This window comes from Ostrea edulis, chromosome 9 (assembly GCF_947568905.1).
Source record: "Ostrea edulis chromosome 9, xbOstEdul1.1, whole genome shotgun sequence".
NCBI lineage: Eukaryota > Metazoa > Mollusca > Bivalvia > Ostreida > Ostreidae > Ostrea > Ostrea edulis.
In genome coordinates, this window is record NC_079172.1 from 3,885,766 (window position 1) to 3,908,255 (window position 22,490).

Here is a 22,490-nt window from a genome sequence, read left to right on the forward strand (position 1 = left end):
TCTGTGTCTTGCAACAAGGAGTTTGAAAAGTTTATTAATGTAAGCTTGACACAAAATTGAAAAAAAATATGGGGTTACAGACAATATTTTTAAATGTAAAGGTAAAAAAGGTTGGGGACTTGGAGGATGGGTTCATGTCATATTGGCTGCGATCATCGTCAGAACCCACGGGTTTTCTCTTGGGCATTCAGTGTAAAGGAGAGACAACCCATGGGTTCCAATGATGGGATGCAATGAGATCTGATATTTTGTATGCAACAACTTTAGAATATATGTTCTTTAGACAAGCAGGGCTTTTCTGATCACATTTTGTCTGTCCATAAACTTTTCACATTTGAACTATTTAATCTTGGGCTTTCTTTTTATACACATTCTTTGCAGCAAGAACAATGGTGTGAACAACTTTGACATGGAAGTTTGACCTAATTCAAATTTTACCTTTTTAATATTTCCTGCCCTATTTAAAGTAGATCTTTAATATTTTGTATATAGAAATATTTCTTATGGCAAGATCTTTCATGTCATGACTTTCAACTTCGTGGCCATGAACTCAGTTTGACCTACTTATAAGAAAGCAACCTATCAGATTTATCCAAAACTATTTTAGGAAGGGCTGTGATACGGCTGAGGATAGCAACGTTATGTAACAAATTAGTACCTGCACCATTTTTGGGTGATTCAGGGACATTGGCTTCTTGCACTGAGAAAATATTCTTCAGTTAAGGAGGTACTCTACATCACCATAATGGCTGACTTCCTTTTAAAACTTGAATCAAAAATATAGATATCGGCAATATTTGTTTATTCATGTCAAAATTCATTGCTTAGCTGAGTAGCTCAATAGGTTAGAACGTCGACTGCGAAACTGTAGATCGTGTATTCCGAGTCCAGCAGGGGTTATAAAATTTTTTTTCAGATTGCTTTCTACTAAAACTGCATTTTTTTTGACTAAATAAAAGTAAATTAGAAAGATTTCAAAATAGTGTTGTACATATCCTCCACTTTTCATCCATATCTTTCTCAGATGTAGCATACATCCTTAAAATTCAGCCGACCGTGACCCCCCACTCGACGCTGCATTTTCAAGAGCGCGTGCATACGGAGTACTCCTGCACCAGGCTGTATTCGTTTGGTCGGGGTGGAGTGTTACCAGAGTGATCCTAATTTGCTCGTTTGCAGTTTCGGTTATCTCCAGTAAAACTCTATCGTCTTCTTCTCAAAGAGGAAGTAGAGGCTGGCGATATCCTGCACCAGTTGTGGAGATGGAAGACATTACAAATCTAACATTGGAACAGTACAGCTACACGGCATTTCTTTTCGACGCGATTTTTAGAGCGAATTGTCGCGATTGGATGAAGTCGATAGGGGTAGGAACCATCTCTCTGATATTGCAACCCAGCAATATGGTATACATGAGCACAATGTCCCCGTTTAGTTGGGCGTCTCAGGGTGGTAGGGTGAACGTCCCAGGAGCGGGACGTCCGCGCGTTACGTAGAGATGAAGGCATACGTCTCTCGCACCTCCGTGACCGATTTCAGACGGCATGTCAAGTTGTCGGCACTCGGTTAGGGATTGGTTGTGGGGGGTTCATTGAAGGCCACGGCGTCCCTATGTTGGTCCGTCACTTGTATAATCTCAGTTGAGATTCATCTCGGCTGAATATTTGGACTGACGCCTTCACCGAATCTCTTAGCAGTCCTTCATAATGTACTTTCAGCTTAAGTCGGTTCTAGCATTTAATGTATGCTCCTTACAATATATCAGTGTACCAAGTTTTATGGTCTGTCAAGGGATTGGTTCTCAAGATATTGAGCTGACAGTATCTCCCGATGTCCAGAGTGGATTGACCTTTGATCTTTTTGACCTGAAAATCAATAAGCGTCCTCTTCTACTCATAACCAACCCACATATGAAATGTCAAAACGATCAAGTGAATGGTTCTCAAAATATTGAGCGGACAACGTGGTCTGCTGACCGACATACCGACCGACCGACAGGTGCAAAGCAGTATGGCCCTCCTCTTTTAGGGGGAGACATATTATTTTTGTACTTTCTGTCTGTCCGTCCGTTTGTCTATCATAAAATCTTGTGAACACCTCTCCTCCTATATGACTTATCGGATAGATTTGAAACTTTGTACAATGCTTCATTGCCATTTGTAGATGTGCATATTATTGGGGACAGGAGATCCAATTATTTTCCTAAAAGTTATAGTGGGGTCTAAGAGGGGTGGGGGTGTGTGTGTGTGTTAAAAATAGCTTGTGAACACTTCTCCTCCTGTATGGCTTATCCGATAGACTTGACACTTTGTAAAAATACTTCAATGCCATTTGCAGATGTGCATATTGTAAAAACAGGAGGATCAAATTGCCATCCTTAAAGTTCTCGTGGATATGAGGGGTGGAGGGTGTAAAATAGTTTGTGAACACTTCTCCGATGTGGATTATCGGAGTTCATAATTTCTATGTTCCTGCTCATGCTTTCTTCTCCATATCATGCAGTACATTAAGCTGTTAAGACGAGGGGGTTTTCATTTGGAGCACTTCCAATTTGGGGAACTGGGGAGACATTTGTTTTTCATAAAAACAATCTCTAGTTGTATATTGTTTAACGTCCCCTCTCAAGAATCTTTCACTCATATGGATACATCACCATTACCGGTGGAGGGCTGCAAAATTTAGGCCTATGCTCGGCACGTATAGCCTTCGATGAGGGAGGGGTCTTTATCGCGCCACACCTGCTATGACACGGGGCCTCGGCTTTTGCGGTCTTATCCGAAGGACTGTCCCATTCAGTCGCCCCTAACGACAAGCAACGAGCCCCGAGGACCTATTCTTAGCCGGATCCCCACGAGACCCCTCTTTTTGAGGGGGTATGATAATTGTACAGTGCTCCCTTGATATATTGCCCAACTTTTGTTCAAGATCAATTTGGGCAATAAAGCAGTGGTGCCAAAATAGCGAATTCACCATTACTGACAATTCACTGAGAAGTGGAAAGAAATTCAATTAAATTCCGTAAATTTATTTTGACTCAATTCTGTACAAACATTTGGATAATCTTGAGTGGAATCCAGCAATCATTAATTTGTAATTAACCTGACCACCTGAATACCTTTTCCAGCTTGTCACACACTTCACTACACTGCTCTTAAAGTACGGATGTGATTATTGATGGGTGTTGGGTAATTGACATTATTATCGAGGGTAAATCCTATAAAATTCCACCGTTTGTGTGTGAAAATCAGTGGTATATGGTATCATGTGGAGTTGGCATTATAACAGGTGTGTTAACGTGGGGGAAAAATCTATTCTTTATGATTTTCAAGCAAAAAGCGGGGGGGGGGGGGGGGGGGGGGGGGGGGGGGGCAATATATAGAAGTATATTCTTCCCCAGCAATGGAATACACCGATTCTTCAGCAGAAATCTTTCCCATGGTTGTTCTTAGAAGACAAGACAAGCAAACACAACAATTCTTGCAAGGCTGGATCCTCCTGTCACATCTAAAAATGGAACTTTCATATACGACGGGTCAGGTATACATAGGCGTAGCTTGGGTTCGAATATTACCGAGGCTATCGACATTTTAACAACGTAAAAGGTGTTGTTTTTTTTACCTAGGCAGCTGCCTCGGTTGCCTCAATGGAAGCTACGCCACTGGTATACTTGGGATTTTCTGATGATTTCAGATTTCGTAGAATGGAAGACTTCATACCACATCTGAATTCATGTTTGAAATACAGATTTTGTCTACATTCAGTATCTTTATCTTGTTAAAAACGCAAATTTACTGTTTCAGCTATTAATGGTACTTACAAATGTTATGAATTATTCAAAATCCCGTGGGGATCCGGGTTAGAATAAGTCTTCAGCAACCCCCCCCCCCACCCCCCCACACACACCCCCCCCCCCCCCCCCCCCCCCCCCCCCCCCCCGGTCCAGTTAGAATAGGTCCTCAGTACGGTACCCCTTGCTTTTCTTAAGAGGCGATCCTTCAGATGAGACCGCAAAAACCAAGGCCCCGTGTCATAGCAGGTACGATAAAGATCCCTCCCTGCTCAATGGCCATAAGTGATCAGAGCCTACAAGTGCCATTTACCACCTCATCTGTGATTCAAACTCGAGCTTTTAGTGTGGCTGGTCCTAAACTGTGGAATGCTCTACCATATATCAGAACTGCTGCTAGTCTCTGTATCTTTAAATCTAAACTAAAGACTCACCTGTTTATAATTCATTACAACTAGTCTGTGCAGATGAAATCTAAGTCAAGATTACTATGTTGTGCAATCATAACGGACTTCCTGTCTTCACCTACTAGTCATTTTTCTAGTACAACTTATTTTATTGTTATTCAAATATCGTTTAGAGCAATATGGATTTTATACGCTTTACAAAATAAATTTATTATTATAAGCGCCGATCATAGGCCTAAATTTTGCAGCCCTTCACCGGCAACGTCTCCATGAGTGAAAGATTCTCGAGCGTCCCGTTAAACCAGGGCTCGAAATTAACATATGCCCGTCAGTCTGTGACTTGTTAAAAGTCTGGCGGACCGACATTTGTTTTAGTCAGTCCGATGGGACTGGTTTTCTAAAGCATTGATTTGGAAAATATACTTAGGAAATTTTATACACATTTGGCATGCTTCGGTCTGTAGATATCAGACAAATATGATTCGTAAGTATAAATCCCACATTTAAGTGAACATTACAATATTGTTTGAGGCATATTGAGTTAAATTTCATTTTGATAACATTAACGAAATATGTTTAATTATTTGTGGAAAACTGTTGGACTGGTAAATTTTTCTGCGGATTGGTTGAAATTACCCCATCAGTCCGGCTTGACTGGTGACATAAAAAGTTAGCTTCAAGCCCTGTAAACAATATACAATCAAAGTTGAAAAAAACCCAACAAACTTTCCCACTGCTTTTTTCATCTTGATCTATGAAAATCCACCACCCATTGACAAGTTTATTGATTTTATATAAATCTATACAGTGCTCTCTAGATTGCAATTCTAAGTAAGAAATCAGTATCAAACATTCTGGAACCAATGGTCATCTTTAGATGAGGAAGAATGGTCACAAGCCATTGTACACTAACTGGAATTCATGGCCTATATTACGATTCCTCGTGTCAAATGAAATATCATTTTACTTCAGGTAAATCTAAAATCTAGCTTTCAAATGTATAGCCAACCACCAGGATAAGACCTGATGTAAAATAGCTTGCCCAAATTGAAAAAATACAATTTTGGCTTCAACATTTCTCCGTTTTTTATTACTTTGCCAACTTTTAAAAAACTTCTAAACAAGTGGTTGAAATTGGCCCAGTGGTTCTGGAGATGAAGATGAAAATGTGAAGAATTTACGCCGCCGACGACACCAGACAAATTACAACCAGAAAAGCAGGTGAGCTTAAAACCAATCTTTGTGCAACATCCGAGTGTGATGAGATTCCTGCAGTGACCTTGACATGAAAATTAATGGGAAGCTAGTCCTTCATGCAATAGACTGTTACATATTCATGTACACCATACCAAAGTGCACTGAATACAGCAAATAAAACTCTAAAAAGAAATTGCTAAATGAAATAATTTATTTTCTTGACATCTTTATAACATGCTTCTAAAATTTTACAACTGCATTTTAAATGTGTTTAACATTGACTCCTCATCAATGGTAATCACAAGGGTATATTTGTGTAAAGATGAAAAGTGATAAGAATAGGCATTGCTTACAGAAAATGACTTGAAACTGGCTTTCAATGACAAGATAATGCATCCCAAGGGACGCAACTCTTTTACTCACAAACACCATCTTGCCATGGACCAATGACCACAAAAATCAATAAAGATCATAAAATTTGCCACCTTATTTTGAAGTGGTCAAATTGATTGATAGGTCCACTCTTTCCTGGGTTATCTTCTGGGAAACAAGGTGATGCACTTCCAATCAACCCAACTAATGTATGTTGGCAGTTTATAGTTCAAATGTAGAGTACTTAGCATTAGTTGAATTAACAAATACAGGCATAATGTATAAACCTTAATACCAAAAAAAAAAAAAAAAAAGGACATACACATTGGTGGAGGTCAATAATCAAACATAATTCTGAGTTACTATAGTCACAGTACAGTTGAATGCAAACTTTTAGTTAGGAACCTACAATGTAATGCGGTTTAAACTGTCTAACAATCCCAGAAAACCTACTGATCTATTCTACAAATCAAACTTCTCATTACTTCTTGGAGACTCGGGTGGACCTGAAATGTTGAAATACAATGCATTAATATCATCTGCATAAATAAAAGGCTGCTTCAGCTAGCACAAAACATCAAAGGCAGGGAACATTTTATCCCATAATCATGTTCAATTTGAAGAACAGCACCTCATTTATAATTCAAAAGTGACACTATATTTAAGTGTAAAAATTACCAATACCAAGATAATGGCTTCTAACTGAAAAATTAACAAATTTTGAGATATCCAAGGATATTTCAAATTCAGGACTAGAAATGGTTATTGTCGCACCTAGTTCTTTCTATATCATGTCCCGACATAATTTCTTCAGATTTCAATGAAATTTTGTTTGTAATTAAAGATCTGCTCTGATTTAATTAACGGAATGTTTTTGCTCAAATACTGTTGTTCTCCAGACAAAATATTTACAAGTATAAACTTAGTTACTGTGGTTACATAATTTTCAAGGGCATCAAATTTTGTGGATTTGTAAATATACAGCTTTGTTGACACAAAAGTTTGAGGAAAACTTATATATATTCTTAGTTTATGAACAAGATTGTAGTTTATATAGAGCACTTAAGGAGGAATGCTACACCAGAGAAATTTGATATGAATGAAAATTGGAGGAGATATACAACAATATATTGAAATTGAAAACTTTCAAATTTACTTTATCTAGTCCAAAAAAAAGAAAGGGGAAAAAAAGCAGTTTCAATAGAAAGCAATCTGAAAAAAATTTAAAACCCCTGCTGGAATTCAACCCGCGATCTACAGTTCAGCCATCGACATGCTAACCTACTGAGATACTCAGCTAGGTAATGATATTTGAAATGAATAGATAAATACTGCTGATGTTTATATTTTCATCCATGTTTTAAAAGGAAGTCAGCCAATATGATGATGTAGATTACCTCCTTAATGTGACAAAACCACACTAATTATGAAAATTGGTATTCAATGAAAAATGATGAAACCCTAGTATTAAGAGTATAAAGTTAGTATTGAAGTATATTCTTACCTTTGCATGGGTTTTTGATCAGCTACTTTCTTACTTTTGCTGTAAAATTTAACACATAATTAAATTAATTTTAAGTGCTTTGGAAAGCATACATAATTTTTTTTACTCCCACTAATATTTCACTCATGAAAAACAAACCTCCTGTCCTCATTCCATGCCTTCTTAGCTGACAGCCTCACTGTAGTGGATTGAGTTTGCTTCAGCTTGGTGGTAGCAGGAGCAGTTGTTTTTTTTGGACAGGTGGCACGTACTGGTGACTTATCCAACTGAGACGGAGAGGATCTCTTCTTTGCCGGACTTTCAGAACTACTGGTCTTCTTCTTTGGGCTCCCCTCTGCTAGGGAAGCTCTAGTGATATGTCTGGGGGATACGTTGAAAGATTCAGACAAAACACCCTGATCTTTTTTAATGATTTCCTGACTGCTGACAGAGGATTGAGTGGACCGTTTGCTAGACCTCGTCAAAGGTGAACTTTGTGAACCACTATCAGGCTTGGATGCCATTTTCTTAGATCTGATAGCCTGTGGTGGACTAGGTGCTGCTTTACTCCTGACACTTTGAGATGAAATAGCCTTTTTTGGTTGAACTATATCTTTTGGAGCCTCTCGAGTACTTCTCTTATTGGGTGATTTATTTTCCTTCATGTCTGCCTTTTTAAGCCTTGGGCTTGACCTTGCTGAAGTTGAGCTTGCTGGGGTTGACCTTGCTGAAGTTGAAGGGGTTGACCTTCCTGGGGTTGACCTTGCTGAAGTTGACCTTCCTGGGGTTGACCTTGTTGGTGATGGCTGACTTGTAGCAGTGCTTGTCCTCTTGCTTCTTTTGGATGAGTCTGATGGGGAGTTTATGTTTGATCCTGGAGATGACATTCTTGTTCTTATTCTTGGGGATTCTGACTCGGAATCAGAGAGATTGGCTCCAGCTCGAGTTCTTTTGCTTGGACTACTAACAGGAGGAGACACTGTTTTCTTGGACTTGGCCAAATCAGCTGCCGCAGACTTTTTCACATTTTTACTGATAGGACTGGCAATCACTGTAGCTGATGCAGGCTTCTTTCCACTTCTTGTAGCAGGACTGCTTAATTCCTTAGAGACACTTTTCTTTGTCGATTCCTTTCTTTCTTTATTCTCATCTTCTTGAGAACCTTTTCTAATCTTACTGACAGCATCACTGGATCTTGCTCTGTTGTGCGGGGATGGTGAGGTATGAACTGGCTGAGACTTTGGGATGTTAGTGTCTCTCATGGGTGATTTGACATCTGTGTGCTTTGGTGTTCTCAACAGCTTTCGAGGAGATTCATTTAAACTCTCTTTAGAGGCAGAATTATGTTTGACTCCACCTTTTCTCGACAATTCTCCACCTGATGTTTTGTCTCCGGGCTTCTGCATAGTCATGGACTGAGACTGTCTAGATCTTGGTGTTCTTCTTGTCTTCAGGGGGACATCCTCCTCATCTGACTTAGGGGATTCTGGCTTGGTGTTTTTCTTAACAGATGGTGACCTGGGTGATTTAAAGACTTTGTCCTTCTTAGAGCTTGCTTCTTCTGATGGTGATTTTACTTTCTCAGTCTTTTTGCTCTTCACATTTTCAGGCAACTTGGAACTATTATTAGTTCTAGTTGTTTTCTTATTTTCAGCACTCTTTCCTCTTACTCTTGGAGAACTAACTTTATTGTCCTGTTTGTTTGTGGTCTTCTCAATCTGTCTGTTTTCAGTTCTTGTTAAAACCACTACAGGGCTCATATTCTTCCCTTTCAGATCTTTAACTTTTACTGCTTTTCCTGTGCCCACAGATCCTTTGGAATTTCTCTGTACAGTGCTAGATGGACTTGTATTAGTTTTGCCTTTATTTTCAGCCTTTTTGCTCTGTGACCTGCCTTTCAATTTCACTTCTTTCTGTGAGTTTTCATCATTTTTGCTCTTTGTTGGACTTGTTTCTTGCGTTTTCTTGGACTTTTTACCTGCTATTCCCTTACTCTCTGGTGTGGAAGGCTCGGGTGATTTTCTACCCCTTTTATTGCCCCTTAATTCTGGTGATTTCTCTTCATCCTTGTCGGTTTTCTCCTCTCTCTCTTTCCTTTCCTCTGCTGCACCCGACTCTTCATTTTCCTCTGTCATGTTGAGAGAACACTTTGCCTTGGCATTCTTTGATTTGTCTGGGGTCTTAAAGTCAAACGTCTTAGAAAACAGAGCTGCAATAGGACTCTTGGCAACAGCTGGATCCAATGTTGGATTGCCAACTTTTGGCGAAATTCCTCCAGATTTACCTGAAAAATTGAGAACTTCTGAGAAATATCTCCTCGGCCCTAATTCTTACTTTTTGCAAACATGTTTTAGATCATAAATTATTTGTCAGGACTTCAATATATTGAAAATATTTACACACTTACTAGGAACTCGGCGAAGAGTACTTGACTCTTGAAAGAGTGAGCCATCTAGATGTAAAGCTGTGTCGTTCATCTGAGATTTCTCCTGTGTTCTATCACCCACACTTGTCTTTTCCATTTCTGCAACAAGCAGGGAAACTTTACATATCTATCCCTAACTCAACAAGCAGGGAAACTTTACATATCTATCCCTAACTCAATAAGCAGGGAAACTTTACATATCTATCCCTAACTCAACAAGCAGGGAAACTTTACATATCTATCCGCTAATTCGGAGGCTGGTGGGGATGTACATGTACAACAGTGTGAAACTAGACAATTTGATAAATTTCTTTCTTTCGAAATGTTCTTTTGCAGTGTGCAATTCAAGAAATTTTGTACACGTAATCAAAATTATATAGCTCATTGGACCCATGTCACCTGTTAGTGAAACTAATTATGATGTGTAAACCTGCTCCAAAGACTTTAACCTACTGTAAAAGTGGTTATTGTCGCATGGGGGAAATTTACAATAATTAGGTGGTCAAATAAGTGTGTAAATTATCCCCATCATAAAGTTATAAATATTTGATATAATATATATTATTCAGTTACTGCATATATTCCCCCCCCCCCCCCTACCCCCCACGTGTAATGTTGGATGTGGAAAAACGCGTACTTTACCCCCACTGTAAATAACCACTTTTCCAGTATACATTAACCTGAAAACAATTGGTCACATGGAGCTTGTCTGCATTTCTCATGGTATCCATGCAGTTAAGGATTACACAAGGCCTACAGTCTGATTGTAATACACTTTCTTTAATTTTTTTCCAAAAAGTTTTCCATCATTCATTTGGAGCACAATTGAGTATATTCCTAATTACAAGTAAATATACTGGTCCAAGGCAAGCTTTAAATACTGGATTGATTCTTTTGCTGTTTTCCACCACACTCAACAATTTTTCAGTTATCTGTTGGCGCCCAGTTTTTATTGGTGGAAGAGAGAACCCAGATACAATGTACCTGGGAAGAGACCAACGACCTTCTGAAAGTTAACTGGGAAACTTTCTCACTTACCGACGCGAGCGGGATTCGAACCTGCGCCGACAGGTGAGAGGCCGTGTGATTTAGATTGTGATGCTCTAACCACTCGGCCACGGAGGCCCTGGATACTGGAATAGACCCACTTAAAACAAGATGTGTTTGTGAAACACTGATGCTCTCATATGGCAGCCAAGTTAATAATAGTCAAGATTCAAGTTTTTCAAAAGTAAGTCAAATCCCAAGGTCAAGGTCACAAGATCTCTACCCAAGAGATTCTAGGTCTCATAGTATGCAAGTTATGAGCTGGACATGACGCGGGACAGACACAATCGCCATACCATAATTGACAATCGGAAGTTGAAACTTCAGTACATCAAACATGGCGCACAAATATGAATCGAGAAATTGGAATATATTGAAATTGTTGAAAATGGTAGAATAGAGCCTCACAAATCGTAAGTTGCAGGTTGTAAAATTATATATTGACTAAGAAACATAGAATATCATTTTTATTTACGTAAAGAAAGTCAGCAAATGTTTAGAATGATCGAAAATATTGCTGGAGTGAATCACTCCTGCATTTGCAACATTACGGAGATCCTAAGGAGTTGTAGCCCTCTCCCCCCCCAAAAAAAATATATCTGAGAGGGCTATATTATTGCAGCCAGGTACAAGTATACCCAAGTTGTCAGTACATTTCACTGTTTTTCCATCATGCAATCTTATAAACCATGTCCTAACAGTGGATTTCAGAGACATACTTACAGACCGACATCCAAACTCAAAAGATTTATTTGAACATGGACAAATTAAAACCTTTATGACTTCACACTTACATGATATTTACTCATAAAAACACTGAAGCGTTTAGAATTTATGGACATTACTAAAAAAAACTATTTTCAACGAGTACTCGACTATGAAAAATTTAGTTGATCGGTATGACTTAGTGATAGTGGAGTACTCGACATCCCTAATATACACCACTAACCAGGATTAGGAGTAGTCTCTTCTACTTCGGTCTCCATATTTTCTGTGGTTTCTTGGTTCACTTCCTCTTCAGCAACTGGAGTTGGCACTCTCTCTTTCACAAGCTCAGAAAATTTCTTCAGTGTCTTCAAACTCAGCTTGTCTTTGACAACCTAAAGTGTTTTGCAAGATATTTTTAATGCACTTGTGTGAAAACATGAGATAATTTCAAAACATTATTCATGGTCCAACATGTGAGACCCCACCCTTTCCCAATAGAGAATCATCAAATTTTAACATTAATTTGAATACAGTTCTATGGAACTTTGCAAACAGATGTGCTTCAGTGTGTATGTAATAAGGCTTTTCAAGTGACCAAACAACCCCAACTTACCGTGTATCTGTAACACCCAGAAACAACTTAAATATCCCAAAATTTTCAGGCAACCTTTGTATTTCCATAAACAATTTCAAATTCAGTCCAATTCTGTATTTTACCTCCAGCAGTTGGTCAGCCAAAACAGCCAGTTCTTTGAACACTTCATCATTAGACTGACTGAGCTCCAGCTTGTTCAGAATTTTAACCCACAGCTTGAGATTGAAAGAGTCAGGATTGGACAAAATCTCATTACAAATCTTTATGGCTAGACTGTCATGTCTCAGATTTTCCTACAAGGAAATTTAAGACAAATCTTATTGTACAAGTATATCATGTATAGCTTGTATTTAGTAATGGTAAAAACAACAACAAAACAACGAAATCAACATAAATGATGAATGTCCATTTTTTATTTTATAAATACCTCTGTATTAGCAGTTTTTACCTTGACACTCTCCGATTCATTTTGGTTTTTTAACAGTAGTTTAGAGTTGGTCAGCTGGATCATTAACTCTGCCACGTTTTCAGCATTGACCTCTGCCAGGGGACTGGACAGGGGGGCATTCCTCAGAGTCTTCAGAGTGGGAATAAATGCCTCCTCCATCAGCTCCTGGTTGGCTCTGGGTGACAAACACAGTGAGAAACTACTTATACAGAAATCACCATTCCTCCTGTACTATACAACATATAATGTGACTATAGCTAGTTTAATGAATCTGACAACATTCAAATCATAGCGTATTGAACTGAGAGGAAAACTAAAATTTAAAAAAATGTATCAAAAAATCAAATAGTGAAGTTACATAAATTCTATCGAAATACAACAGCAAACGGGTACAAGAAAAACACGCAAAGAAATCATAGATGGTGTACCTTCCAGCAAATGCGTAAATAGGAAAGAACGTTCCCAGACAATGTCTGAGATGTGTGTCATCTTCAGTGGTTGGGTTGTACCAGATCAGGATGAGATGGGACAGGATTTTAGAAGATACCACTCTCCCGGACAACAGAAGTTTGGCCAAGCCTTCACCTGCTACAGTTCTCAGCTCAGAGCTCTAAAATCATCAAAATTCCTCTTTAACAATATTGTAAATCAATGAAATTGTGTACACAAGCATTGATTATTCAATTTCAAATTATATTCAGACATGGAACAACACAAAATTAAATTCAAAGTACATTAACAGTCACTAATGTGCAATCTGACACCTGTGTGATTTGACACCTGTGCAATCCAATGCACGGGGAATTCTAACACAAAATTTCATTCCCAAAGTTTAACATTTCTTTATAATAATCATACGATAAAACACTGTACAATCCAATCATTGTATATTCTACATTCCGGAAGTCCCGAACTATTCTGAAAATGCAACCTATTACATTTTAATTTACCTATCACCTTTTAATTTCACCTGGGTAATACAACATAACTATACAGGTTGTATAGGGTGTACCATGATCAACCAGAAGAGGTAACCAGTTGCTGGGTGATTTGTTCAAGATTTCAGTCAGTGCAATCATTAATGCATTCCAAAGGTAGTAGATATTTATTTGCTTTACATGTACACAATAGTAGATAAAATGTGTTCAAATTTGAAATTAGACAAAAGACACCCAATAAAATACAAGCAATCACGACAGATGTTGATTCTCTACCACTCTGTATATTGTATATATGACAGCATTATATTTGTAAATTTGTACGATTTCACTATTTGTATCAGTTATGTATGTCAGTTGAGGAGAAAATATAAGATACCAAATAATGTACTATGAATTTGTTGGAACCTATCCATCTGATATTAAATGTAACAGGAAATATTTGATATGGAGTAATCCGACACAATCTAAATCGCCAGTGATATTATTTCCCACAGCACATCAGATTAGACTGGTTCCATTGTATATGTCAAACCTGAAAACTCATACTTTTTTTTTAATACATGTACTGCATTAGTAGAACAATCACCAACCTCTTCATCCAGAAAGGCACATAAAATGGCCACCAGTTTGGCAGCTGCAGCCCCCGAGCTCCCATCCTCAACACTCTCCTGCCTCTCCAGAAGGCTGTCGGCGGTTGATGTTGACGAGGTCTCGTCATCCTGTCTCCCCCTTTGCATGACCTCCAAACCATGCAGGTGAAGCATGTCAAATATGACCCGCAGTGCTGTACAGCGAACCAGCTCAACATCTATCTGAGATGCCTAAATATCAAGAATCATTTCTAATACTTATCATTTCCATTAGTGGAACTCTTCAAATTAAAGGCGCGTAAAGTCCTGCTACCGGGACAACATAATGTAAACACATTACTTAGTCATACGTAATATAAATTATGGTATCGAATACATATTATAACCGACTGCAAACCACAGCACTGATTAAGATTCTAAAGTCAAATTTAGGAATTGATTATTCTTACAAGAAAACAGACGAACGTATTAAACTATATGAGGAAGAGAAGCTACTAAATTTGCCAAATCTGACCGATATAAAGCGTCAATCGCAAGAAGAACTGTGAAGGGAAAAACCTATATGCACATCCAACACAAGAACTTTTCTTGTAATTAATGTGATGAATATGTTTTTAAAGTTATTCTGTCAGACTATGAAGACATTCTATTTTATCATACAGTTAGGACAGGTTCATATGGCATGGACTTTGTAATCGTACACGTACCCCCCCCCCCTCCCCCGGTCAATTTCCATATTTTAGAACAAGATATATACATGTATATGCCAAACTGCATTTTTTAAAAAGCCATTTATAACACTAATTAACACACCTAGTGCGTTTCCAAACTGCATCTAAGCTAATTTGAAAATTACAAAAAATATTGATGGACTTGGGTGTCCAAAGAACATCGTTGTTTGGAATTTTTAAAATAGGTGTGGTGTGTGTTGGAGTTTAAAAAACATGAAACTTCTTTAATAAGATAGTGTTAGAATATTTGAAAAAATGCAGTTTGACTAATGGTAATTTTATTTAAAAATACACCATGTATTTTAACTTTTAAAAAGGGGGATGGGGGTGCTCTGAACGTTTCGTTTATGTCCCAGTAATCTCGCACTTGCTCGCGAGATTTGTGCATTTTCTTACCAATGACGCACAAGAGTCATCAAAGCGCGATAACTCCAACGAGCTGGTAATGAGAAGTATTACCAATCTCTTTCACACCTATTAGTCCTCTTTATCTTGAATAAGAGTATCTTTTAGACTTAAAACAAAATTCTTTTCTGTATGTTTCAATAAAGAGTAACTAATTTACACCTTACTTGCATGAACAATGGTAAATACTGCATGACTAGGTCTTTACTGATGACACAAGCAAGTCCCAGGGCCTTTACAGCTAGATTTCTAATCCTTCCATCCTCATTCTGAATTCCAGGCAAAATCTGTAAAGGGTGTCAAATTTGTACATGTATAGCTGAGCTAAAAGAATTCCTCATGTGCATTCAACGTTATTGGTTAAAAAAAAAAAAACCCAAAAAAAACCTGCATTAGCAATGAAATCACATGAGTAAATAAAATAAAATTTACCTTCTGAAGAGGGAATTCACTATAGCAAAATTATCTGCTGCTATGCCATCGAAGATCCATTTACGGAAAATTTTACTTGCGATTTATTCAACATCTTTAGTGCAATGTACTGCTGTGCAACTCTAACACACAGCAATTACTGTAAACCACCTTCTATTCGCGGCTACTTTATTTCGTAATTCACCTTTGGTAAATTGGTTCGCGGTGAGTAATTTTTGCAATCAAACCTTTTTCATAAAAGAATGACAGACATTAAAGGACAGGTTCATGATGATAAATATTCGCGACTCAGGTTCACGCTGATCTTGCAAAATTTTCTCGTACACAAATAAAAGCTGGTTTACAGTATTCAATATCTGTCCAGCTGAGTTAACAATCAACATCTGCAAATTCATCACAGATATCATCAACATTTGCAGTGTAGATCTGAATAACTCACCAGAGATTCTATCAACATTTGTAGTGTAGGTCTGAGTAACTCACCAGAGATTCTATCAACATTTGTAGTGTAGGTATGAGTAACTCACCAGAGATTCTATCAACATTTGTAGTGTAGGTATGAATAACTCACCAGAGATTCTATCAACATTTGTAGTGTAGGTATGAATAACTCACCAGAGATTCTATCAACATTTGTAGTGTAGGTATGAGTAACTCACCAGAGATTCTATCAACATCTGCAGTGTAGATCTGAGTAACTCACCAGAGATTCTATCAACATTTGTAGTGTAGGTATGAATAACTCACCAGAGATTCTATCAACATTTGTAGTGTAGGTATGAATAACTCACCAGAGATTCTATCAACATTTGTAGTGTAGATTTGAATAACTCACCAGTGATTTTATCAACATTTGTAGTGTAGATTTGAATAACTCACCAGAGATTCTATCAACATTTGTAGTGTAGGTATGAGTAACTCACCAGAGATTCTATCAACATTTGTAGTGTAGGTATGAGTAACTCACCAGAGATTCTATCAACATTTGTAGTGTAGGTCTGAGTAACTCACCAGAGATTCTATCAACATTTGTAGTGTAGATCTGAGTAACTCACCAGAGATTCTATCAACATTTGTAGTGTAGATCTGAGTAACTCACCAGAGATTCTATCAACATTTGTAGTGTAGATCTGAATAACTCACCAGAGATTCTATCAACATTTGTAGTGTAGATCTGAATAACTCACCAGAGATTCTATCAACATTTGTAGTGTAGGTCTGAGTAACTCACCAGAGATTCTATCAACATTTGTAGTGTAGGGCTGACACTTGTGAGAGACAAAGCCTCTAATATCTCAGCTACAATTGCATGACACTTTAGAATAGTGACTACATCAGTCTGAAACAGAAAACACACACAATGAAATCAGGATTAACTTGCAAATATATACTACTGTATTTTCAAAACAATACATGCCTTTAGAACATATGATACCCAAAAAGATGTGGTGTAAAATTTTGTCAAACTATTTGTAAACGTTCTATTATTGCACCCCCCCCCCCCAAAAAAAAAACAACAACAAAAACCCCACATCCCATATTTACCACAATTTTTTTTTTTTTTTTTTTTTTAACCTCAAACAACCTTTATTTTTGCATTAAATCATTAACAAGTTCACAAATTTTTACTTGAAATTTTAATGGAAAAACATTACCCAAAAACTGAAATCCTTTAAAAATGTATTTTAATTTATGCATTTCATGAATTAATGACCAATTTTATCAAATAATAGAAAATCCCATGTATACACAGCAAAATTTTACTCCATTTGATGCATCCAAAATGCTATGACCTTAATTTACACATCTCTATATGACCGAGATTCATCAGGAGACCAAATTTGATCGAGCCAGGCCTTACAGTGTGAAAGATATGATCTGGGCATATTTTGATTATGTACAGCCATAATATTCAATAATGAGACTGGGTCATGACACCTTCTAGCCCCTGCATCAACTTACTAAGTTTGATGGTCCTAGTAATAGACCTCATAGCATGCAAGATCTGATATGGACACAGAAAAAGCTAAGAGACAGACAAGCCCATACTATAATATGGCCCATCAAAAGACAGGCACATAAAAAGCGATTTACAATAGACATGTAAATGCATAATTCTATTGGAATTACAGAAATATCAGTTTAATCAATTTTCAAATTCTGCTCACATTGTTTGCATATATTAAAGCTTACCCTCTCTGTACGTATTTCTTCTGTTTGTGTTTGAGGGAGATCCAAGAGTTGGTTCCTCTCAGTCTCGAGCTCCGAGATGTTCCGTTTGATCTCGGCTGCAAGAGAAAAGTCCTGACTCCGTATACTCTCATCCAATGACTCCTTCAGTTCATTCAGCTTCACTCGAATGTTCGCTATCTGTAACATTGTAAAAATATTAACAACATATTCCCCTTCTCGAAAAAAAATATACCAATTTCTCCACAAATTTTTTAATTTCCCCCCAGTCTGTCTAAAAGTTTCTTGGCACATGTTCCACTACAGCCATATATATGCATTTTCATGTTTGACTCAATGACTGCTTTACTATCAAAGTTTAACACTTTCTAACCTTAATGTCATTTTGTCTGCGGTCGTCCTCTGTGGGTCCCTTTTCCACAGTTGTGATGGGTTCACGAATTTCTGATATGATCTCAGCCAGGACCGGAACCAGACTGGTAGACTTGGAATTAATCTTACAGAGAGGCTCAATGATGCACTTCACCAGGCTGTGACTGACATGGTCCATGATCAACAGTTCATGAAGTAGCTTCTCCACTGCTTTACTGAAATACCAGTGGGTAAAAATGTTATTTTGTCCATTATTACCTGGTACTTACTCCATCATGCATCACATGAGTATCATAAAAAGGAAACATAAATTTGAAATGGTGCAGGTGAGATCTGGATGTCTTCACCGTCAAAAAGGATGTTCAATTCTGATCATAAGCAACCTTTTGTGCTGAATACGAGCCCCTAAAGCTTCTCAATTACTTAAATATCATCATTAAATAGTATTCAGAAAAGGATTCAAAAACAAGATAAAGAACAATTTAAAAATCAAAGAATCTGAATCTTCATCGTGTTAGCAAAGGTTACCGAGTCCGGTACTAAGTACCTACCCTACCTCAAACCGTGGCTGCATGATCATCGAAACCCTTGATTTTCATGAGTATTTATGAAATGACGCAATAATTCTTCTTGACCAATCACAATGACAGATTTCCAATATTTTAATAGATGCAACTGCAACTAAAATGTGCAGTATTTGTCTACAAGTAATAATGGACAAAAAAGACTACAGATCCCTGTTCACAGAAGCAAGTACAGTTTATAAGTATTCATCAAATGAAATTCGCATTAACAGCAGTGGTTATGCTTGTAAATTCTGTGTTAATAAACTTAATCATATTCTAAAACTTGATGAGGAAATTCGGGGTAAAGTGGATGTGTTGAAATCTGAAAGACCAAAGTGGATTGGACAGTTATCTAAAGAGAGTTACACATATTATATGTTATTATAACACCGATGAAGTCAACAAAGAAGCGTCCATTAGGTACAACAGGTAAAAATGTCCAGTTTGTTCTCAATCGGCAATCCGAGGATTATTTTGCTACGAGCATACAATTACCTCCAAATGATTTTCTTTCCACCCCAAAAAATCATGGAAGCTCAGCAATTGGTTGACTAATGAACATAAATATTCATGCAGTTGAAGATTTTTAAAATCATACAGCCACAGCATTTGACGTCATGTAAATGGAGACAACAGGCGTAGCTTGCGATGATGCTGAATCTTTAAAGTATGGTAAAACAAAATGTACATGCATAAGTATTATGCTTAACTAGATATCCGTGGAATTTCAAGGTCACAAACTAGGAACATGACATGTCAGCTTGAGGAATTTACCCATAAAAGCTTCCAAAGTTGTCAAAGTGTGAACAAAAAGTTCAAGATCAAAGGTCATTATGCATGGCACCAACACATCTGCATGAGATGATCACTTATTGGTATATGTCAAATATCGAATGCCTACTGCAAAAGACAAAACAGTAATAGCCCGCACACAATCTGTAGCAGGTATTGATACAAATTATTCTCTTGAAGTCCTCAAACATCCTGATCGCCGCTTCCTTTGTCTTGTTTACAGGAAGTAGTCCCGCATAAATGTACCACGTGAGTATGTAAATGATGTTAACTCATTCATTGTTTATTTATTTAAACAAAGCAAACATAAAATTTGTTGGTTCATTTAAGATATATTTTTGTCATAATTCTGTTGAAATATTAGTTTAAGAATCGCCGTATCATTTATTTTCATGGAAAGTTAAATCCAATATATCAAGTGATATGAAGTCCTTTTTCTCCAAACCATCTCTCTCTTTACATCAATGCACGGTTAAAAAAAATATTATTTCAATAGACTTCATAAGTCTTTCACCATTATTGTTCAGCTAAAATTTGAATATATCATATATATCTTTATTAACAAATCTTAAACTCAGTGAAAGACATGCAGTGTCTGCTTTCATATCCGCAGTCTCATCTCCCAACTGTATTCAGTTGCAGACCTGCTATTGGTGCCTGATTCTAAAATATTTTCATTCTTTCACAAACAATTCGTGCATTCCATTGACATCATTACATGTTAGAAATGTAAGTGCATGGCAATGATTTCATTTAACAATACAATTAACTTACACTGCTAGTCAAACTACATTCATTTGCGTATGAGGTAGTGATTCAGATTGGAATGTAATTTGAAAGGACAGAGGGCCTAAATGATACAAAAATTATAGGTCATTTTGGCCTAACTCCATGAAAACTTTAGGCCCTAAATAAATATGAAGCAATGCTGCAAAATAAACTCAAAACTTTAAAGTTAAACTGACTTTTTCAATTCTTCAGTTTAATTATCCTGACTGCAGTGAACTGTTTTGGACTTCTTCTCGGAGGTTCCTGTGTTGAAGGGTGTTGTTTGTTGTTGTTTGTTTTACATCTCGTTGATAATTGAGACGTCACCAGTTGTAGGTGAAGTATCACAAATTTAGACCTATGCTGAGAGCTCATGGCCATAGCAGTGAGGGTTCTTTAATGTGTCAATGCCTGTCGCGATACAGTACCTCCGTTTTTAAAGTGGCATCCGAAAGACCTGTGATTCTCACTTCTAAATCTAGTAAATGATGAGCGTTTGGCGAAGGAGCAATCACTAACCATGTTTACTTCTTAGGTTTGATGTGGCTATGGCACGAGCGGGGCTTGAAGTCACGACCTCTTAGTTACAAAGCACTGAGCTACCGCAACCGGAAAATCTGATGTTTAATAGGGTTTTTTGCCAGTCATAATCATCAAACCGGACTTTCTTCTTTGAAGCCATTTTTTCAAAACTGGTTCCCCGCTGATTGGTGCACACGCGAGATCAACAGGGGCACCAATTATCTTGGACGGAAATTTCTCGAAAACCATTCAAAATCTTCTTTACAAACGATGGATTAAGTACTTGTATTATGACAAACCAGACGGATAGCAATTATTTTCCTCTGGCCGATAAACACTGAAAAATGATCGGCCATACTGACCAAAAAACGAAAATTTCATAGGCCATGATGGCCTTTCTGGAGAATTTTAGTCTGCCATTTTCAATATTTATCGGCCATTTGCTGATGGCCGACGCCAATCTGAATCACTGTGAGGGTGGTAGTGAAGAGGACAATCTGCAGGACGAGCCCAATGCCAAGGGGTAGCTGACTATGCGAGTCGACTAAACAAGACCCCCACTTTTTTTTTTTTTTAAGAGTCATGACATATTCCTTGTTTCGTCATAAGCAACCTTTGTGCATTTAGTATGAGTAAACCAGATACAAAGCTTAGTTTGATCTGATGAGCCACTACATGTAGATGCAGAACTGTAGGTCTCTGAAAAATATTTGGGCAGATCAGAGAGCCACAGATCCACCCCTAAAATAAACATGTGGGTTTACAGTGCAGAAAAAAATGTGCACAGTTGAGGTCTTATACATTGTATTCTTGAATCGCTGTCTTTTATAATTGATACTAAATAAATTCCTTACATCTTTTACTATTATACTTGTAATGGCGAGCAAAGAAAACGATATAAGGCTTCAACCTTGCACATTTTTTTTTATCCTGCACTGTAAATCAATAAAAACAAAATTGGCCTGAGAAACAGAGAATTAATTTAAAGTAACCGTAGTTAGATTCAGTTTGTTTGCCATGATTACTCTCCATTTCCACAAAGTTATATATAAACTGTTAGAAATCAACCCCAATAATTTCTTGCTCATCACCTGGCATACTGTATGAAAGAATTAAGAGCTGCATCCCCCCCCCACCCCCCCCCCACCCCCACCCCACTACAGGTAACACTGACAAGAACAGGACTGACCGACAGGTCAAAAACCTAACCTCCGCAACTCGTTGAGCAGGGTATATTAAGTCATCTGAGTGTCTATGAAGGGGGGACCTTCAGGCAGAATTTTCCTTTACTGTCGGGTACATGTAATGTGGTGCATAATAATCGAAGAAGAATTTTCACTGTTCACTAGTAATTAGATAGAACAGTGACAATTCTTATTTGACATTGCCAACTTAGAGGATGGCATAGCTTGTAGTGAGCAACAGATGGTTTACCGAGATGATTGATCTGCCATCTCCATGTACTGTATCATGGACAACAGCTGTTGTATGATGAACTCTTTCTCCATTTGTGTGTCTATGTCTGTGCTCTCTTTCAGGGTCTCCACATATCTGAAGTGGAGAAGACATATAATTAGTGTATATAATATTATCCACATATCTGAAGTGGAGAAGACATATAATTAGTGTATATAATATTATCCACATATCTGAAGTGGAGAAGACATATAATTAGTGTATATAATATTATCCACATATCTGAAGTGGAGAAG

The 22,490-nt window shown here is 37.5% G+C and overlaps 1 protein-coding gene across 2 annotated transcripts in view; it reads right to left on the reverse strand.

Annotated features, from left to right (window-relative positions):
- Positions 1-5,584: 5,584 nt before the first annotated feature.
- Positions 5,585-22,490, reverse strand: part of LOC125658433 (condensin complex subunit 3-like) — a 32,019-nt gene continuing 15,113 nt past the window's right edge. The window contains exons 8-22 of one of the 2 annotated variants that reach the window (XM_056148302.1): positions 22,213-22,329; positions 18,132-18,345; positions 17,762-17,938; positions 16,800-16,907; positions 15,304-15,423; positions 14,001-14,231; positions 12,898-13,079; positions 12,470-12,644; positions 12,144-12,314; positions 11,668-11,818; positions 9,654-9,770; positions 8,024-9,530; positions 7,406-7,993; positions 7,268-7,306; positions 5,585-6,269 (exon numbers count right to left, since the gene is read on the reverse strand). In XM_056148302.1, coding sequence (XP_056004277.1) covers positions 6,245-6,269; positions 7,268-7,306; positions 7,406-7,993; positions 8,024-9,530; positions 9,654-9,770; positions 11,668-11,818; positions 12,144-12,314; positions 12,470-12,644; positions 12,898-13,079; positions 14,001-14,231; positions 15,304-15,423; positions 16,800-16,907; positions 17,762-17,938; positions 18,132-18,345; positions 22,213-22,329 — 3,922 coding nt within the window. In that variant the 3' untranslated portion in view covers positions 5,585-6,244. Of the gene's footprint in view, positions 6,270-7,267; positions 7,307-7,405; positions 9,531-9,653; positions 9,771-11,667; positions 11,819-12,143; positions 12,315-12,469; positions 12,645-12,897; positions 13,080-14,000; positions 14,232-15,303; positions 15,424-16,799; positions 16,908-17,761; positions 17,939-18,131; positions 18,346-22,212; positions 22,330-22,490 lie in introns of both variants that reach the window. The other variant, XM_048889699.2, reaches the window with a different exon arrangement.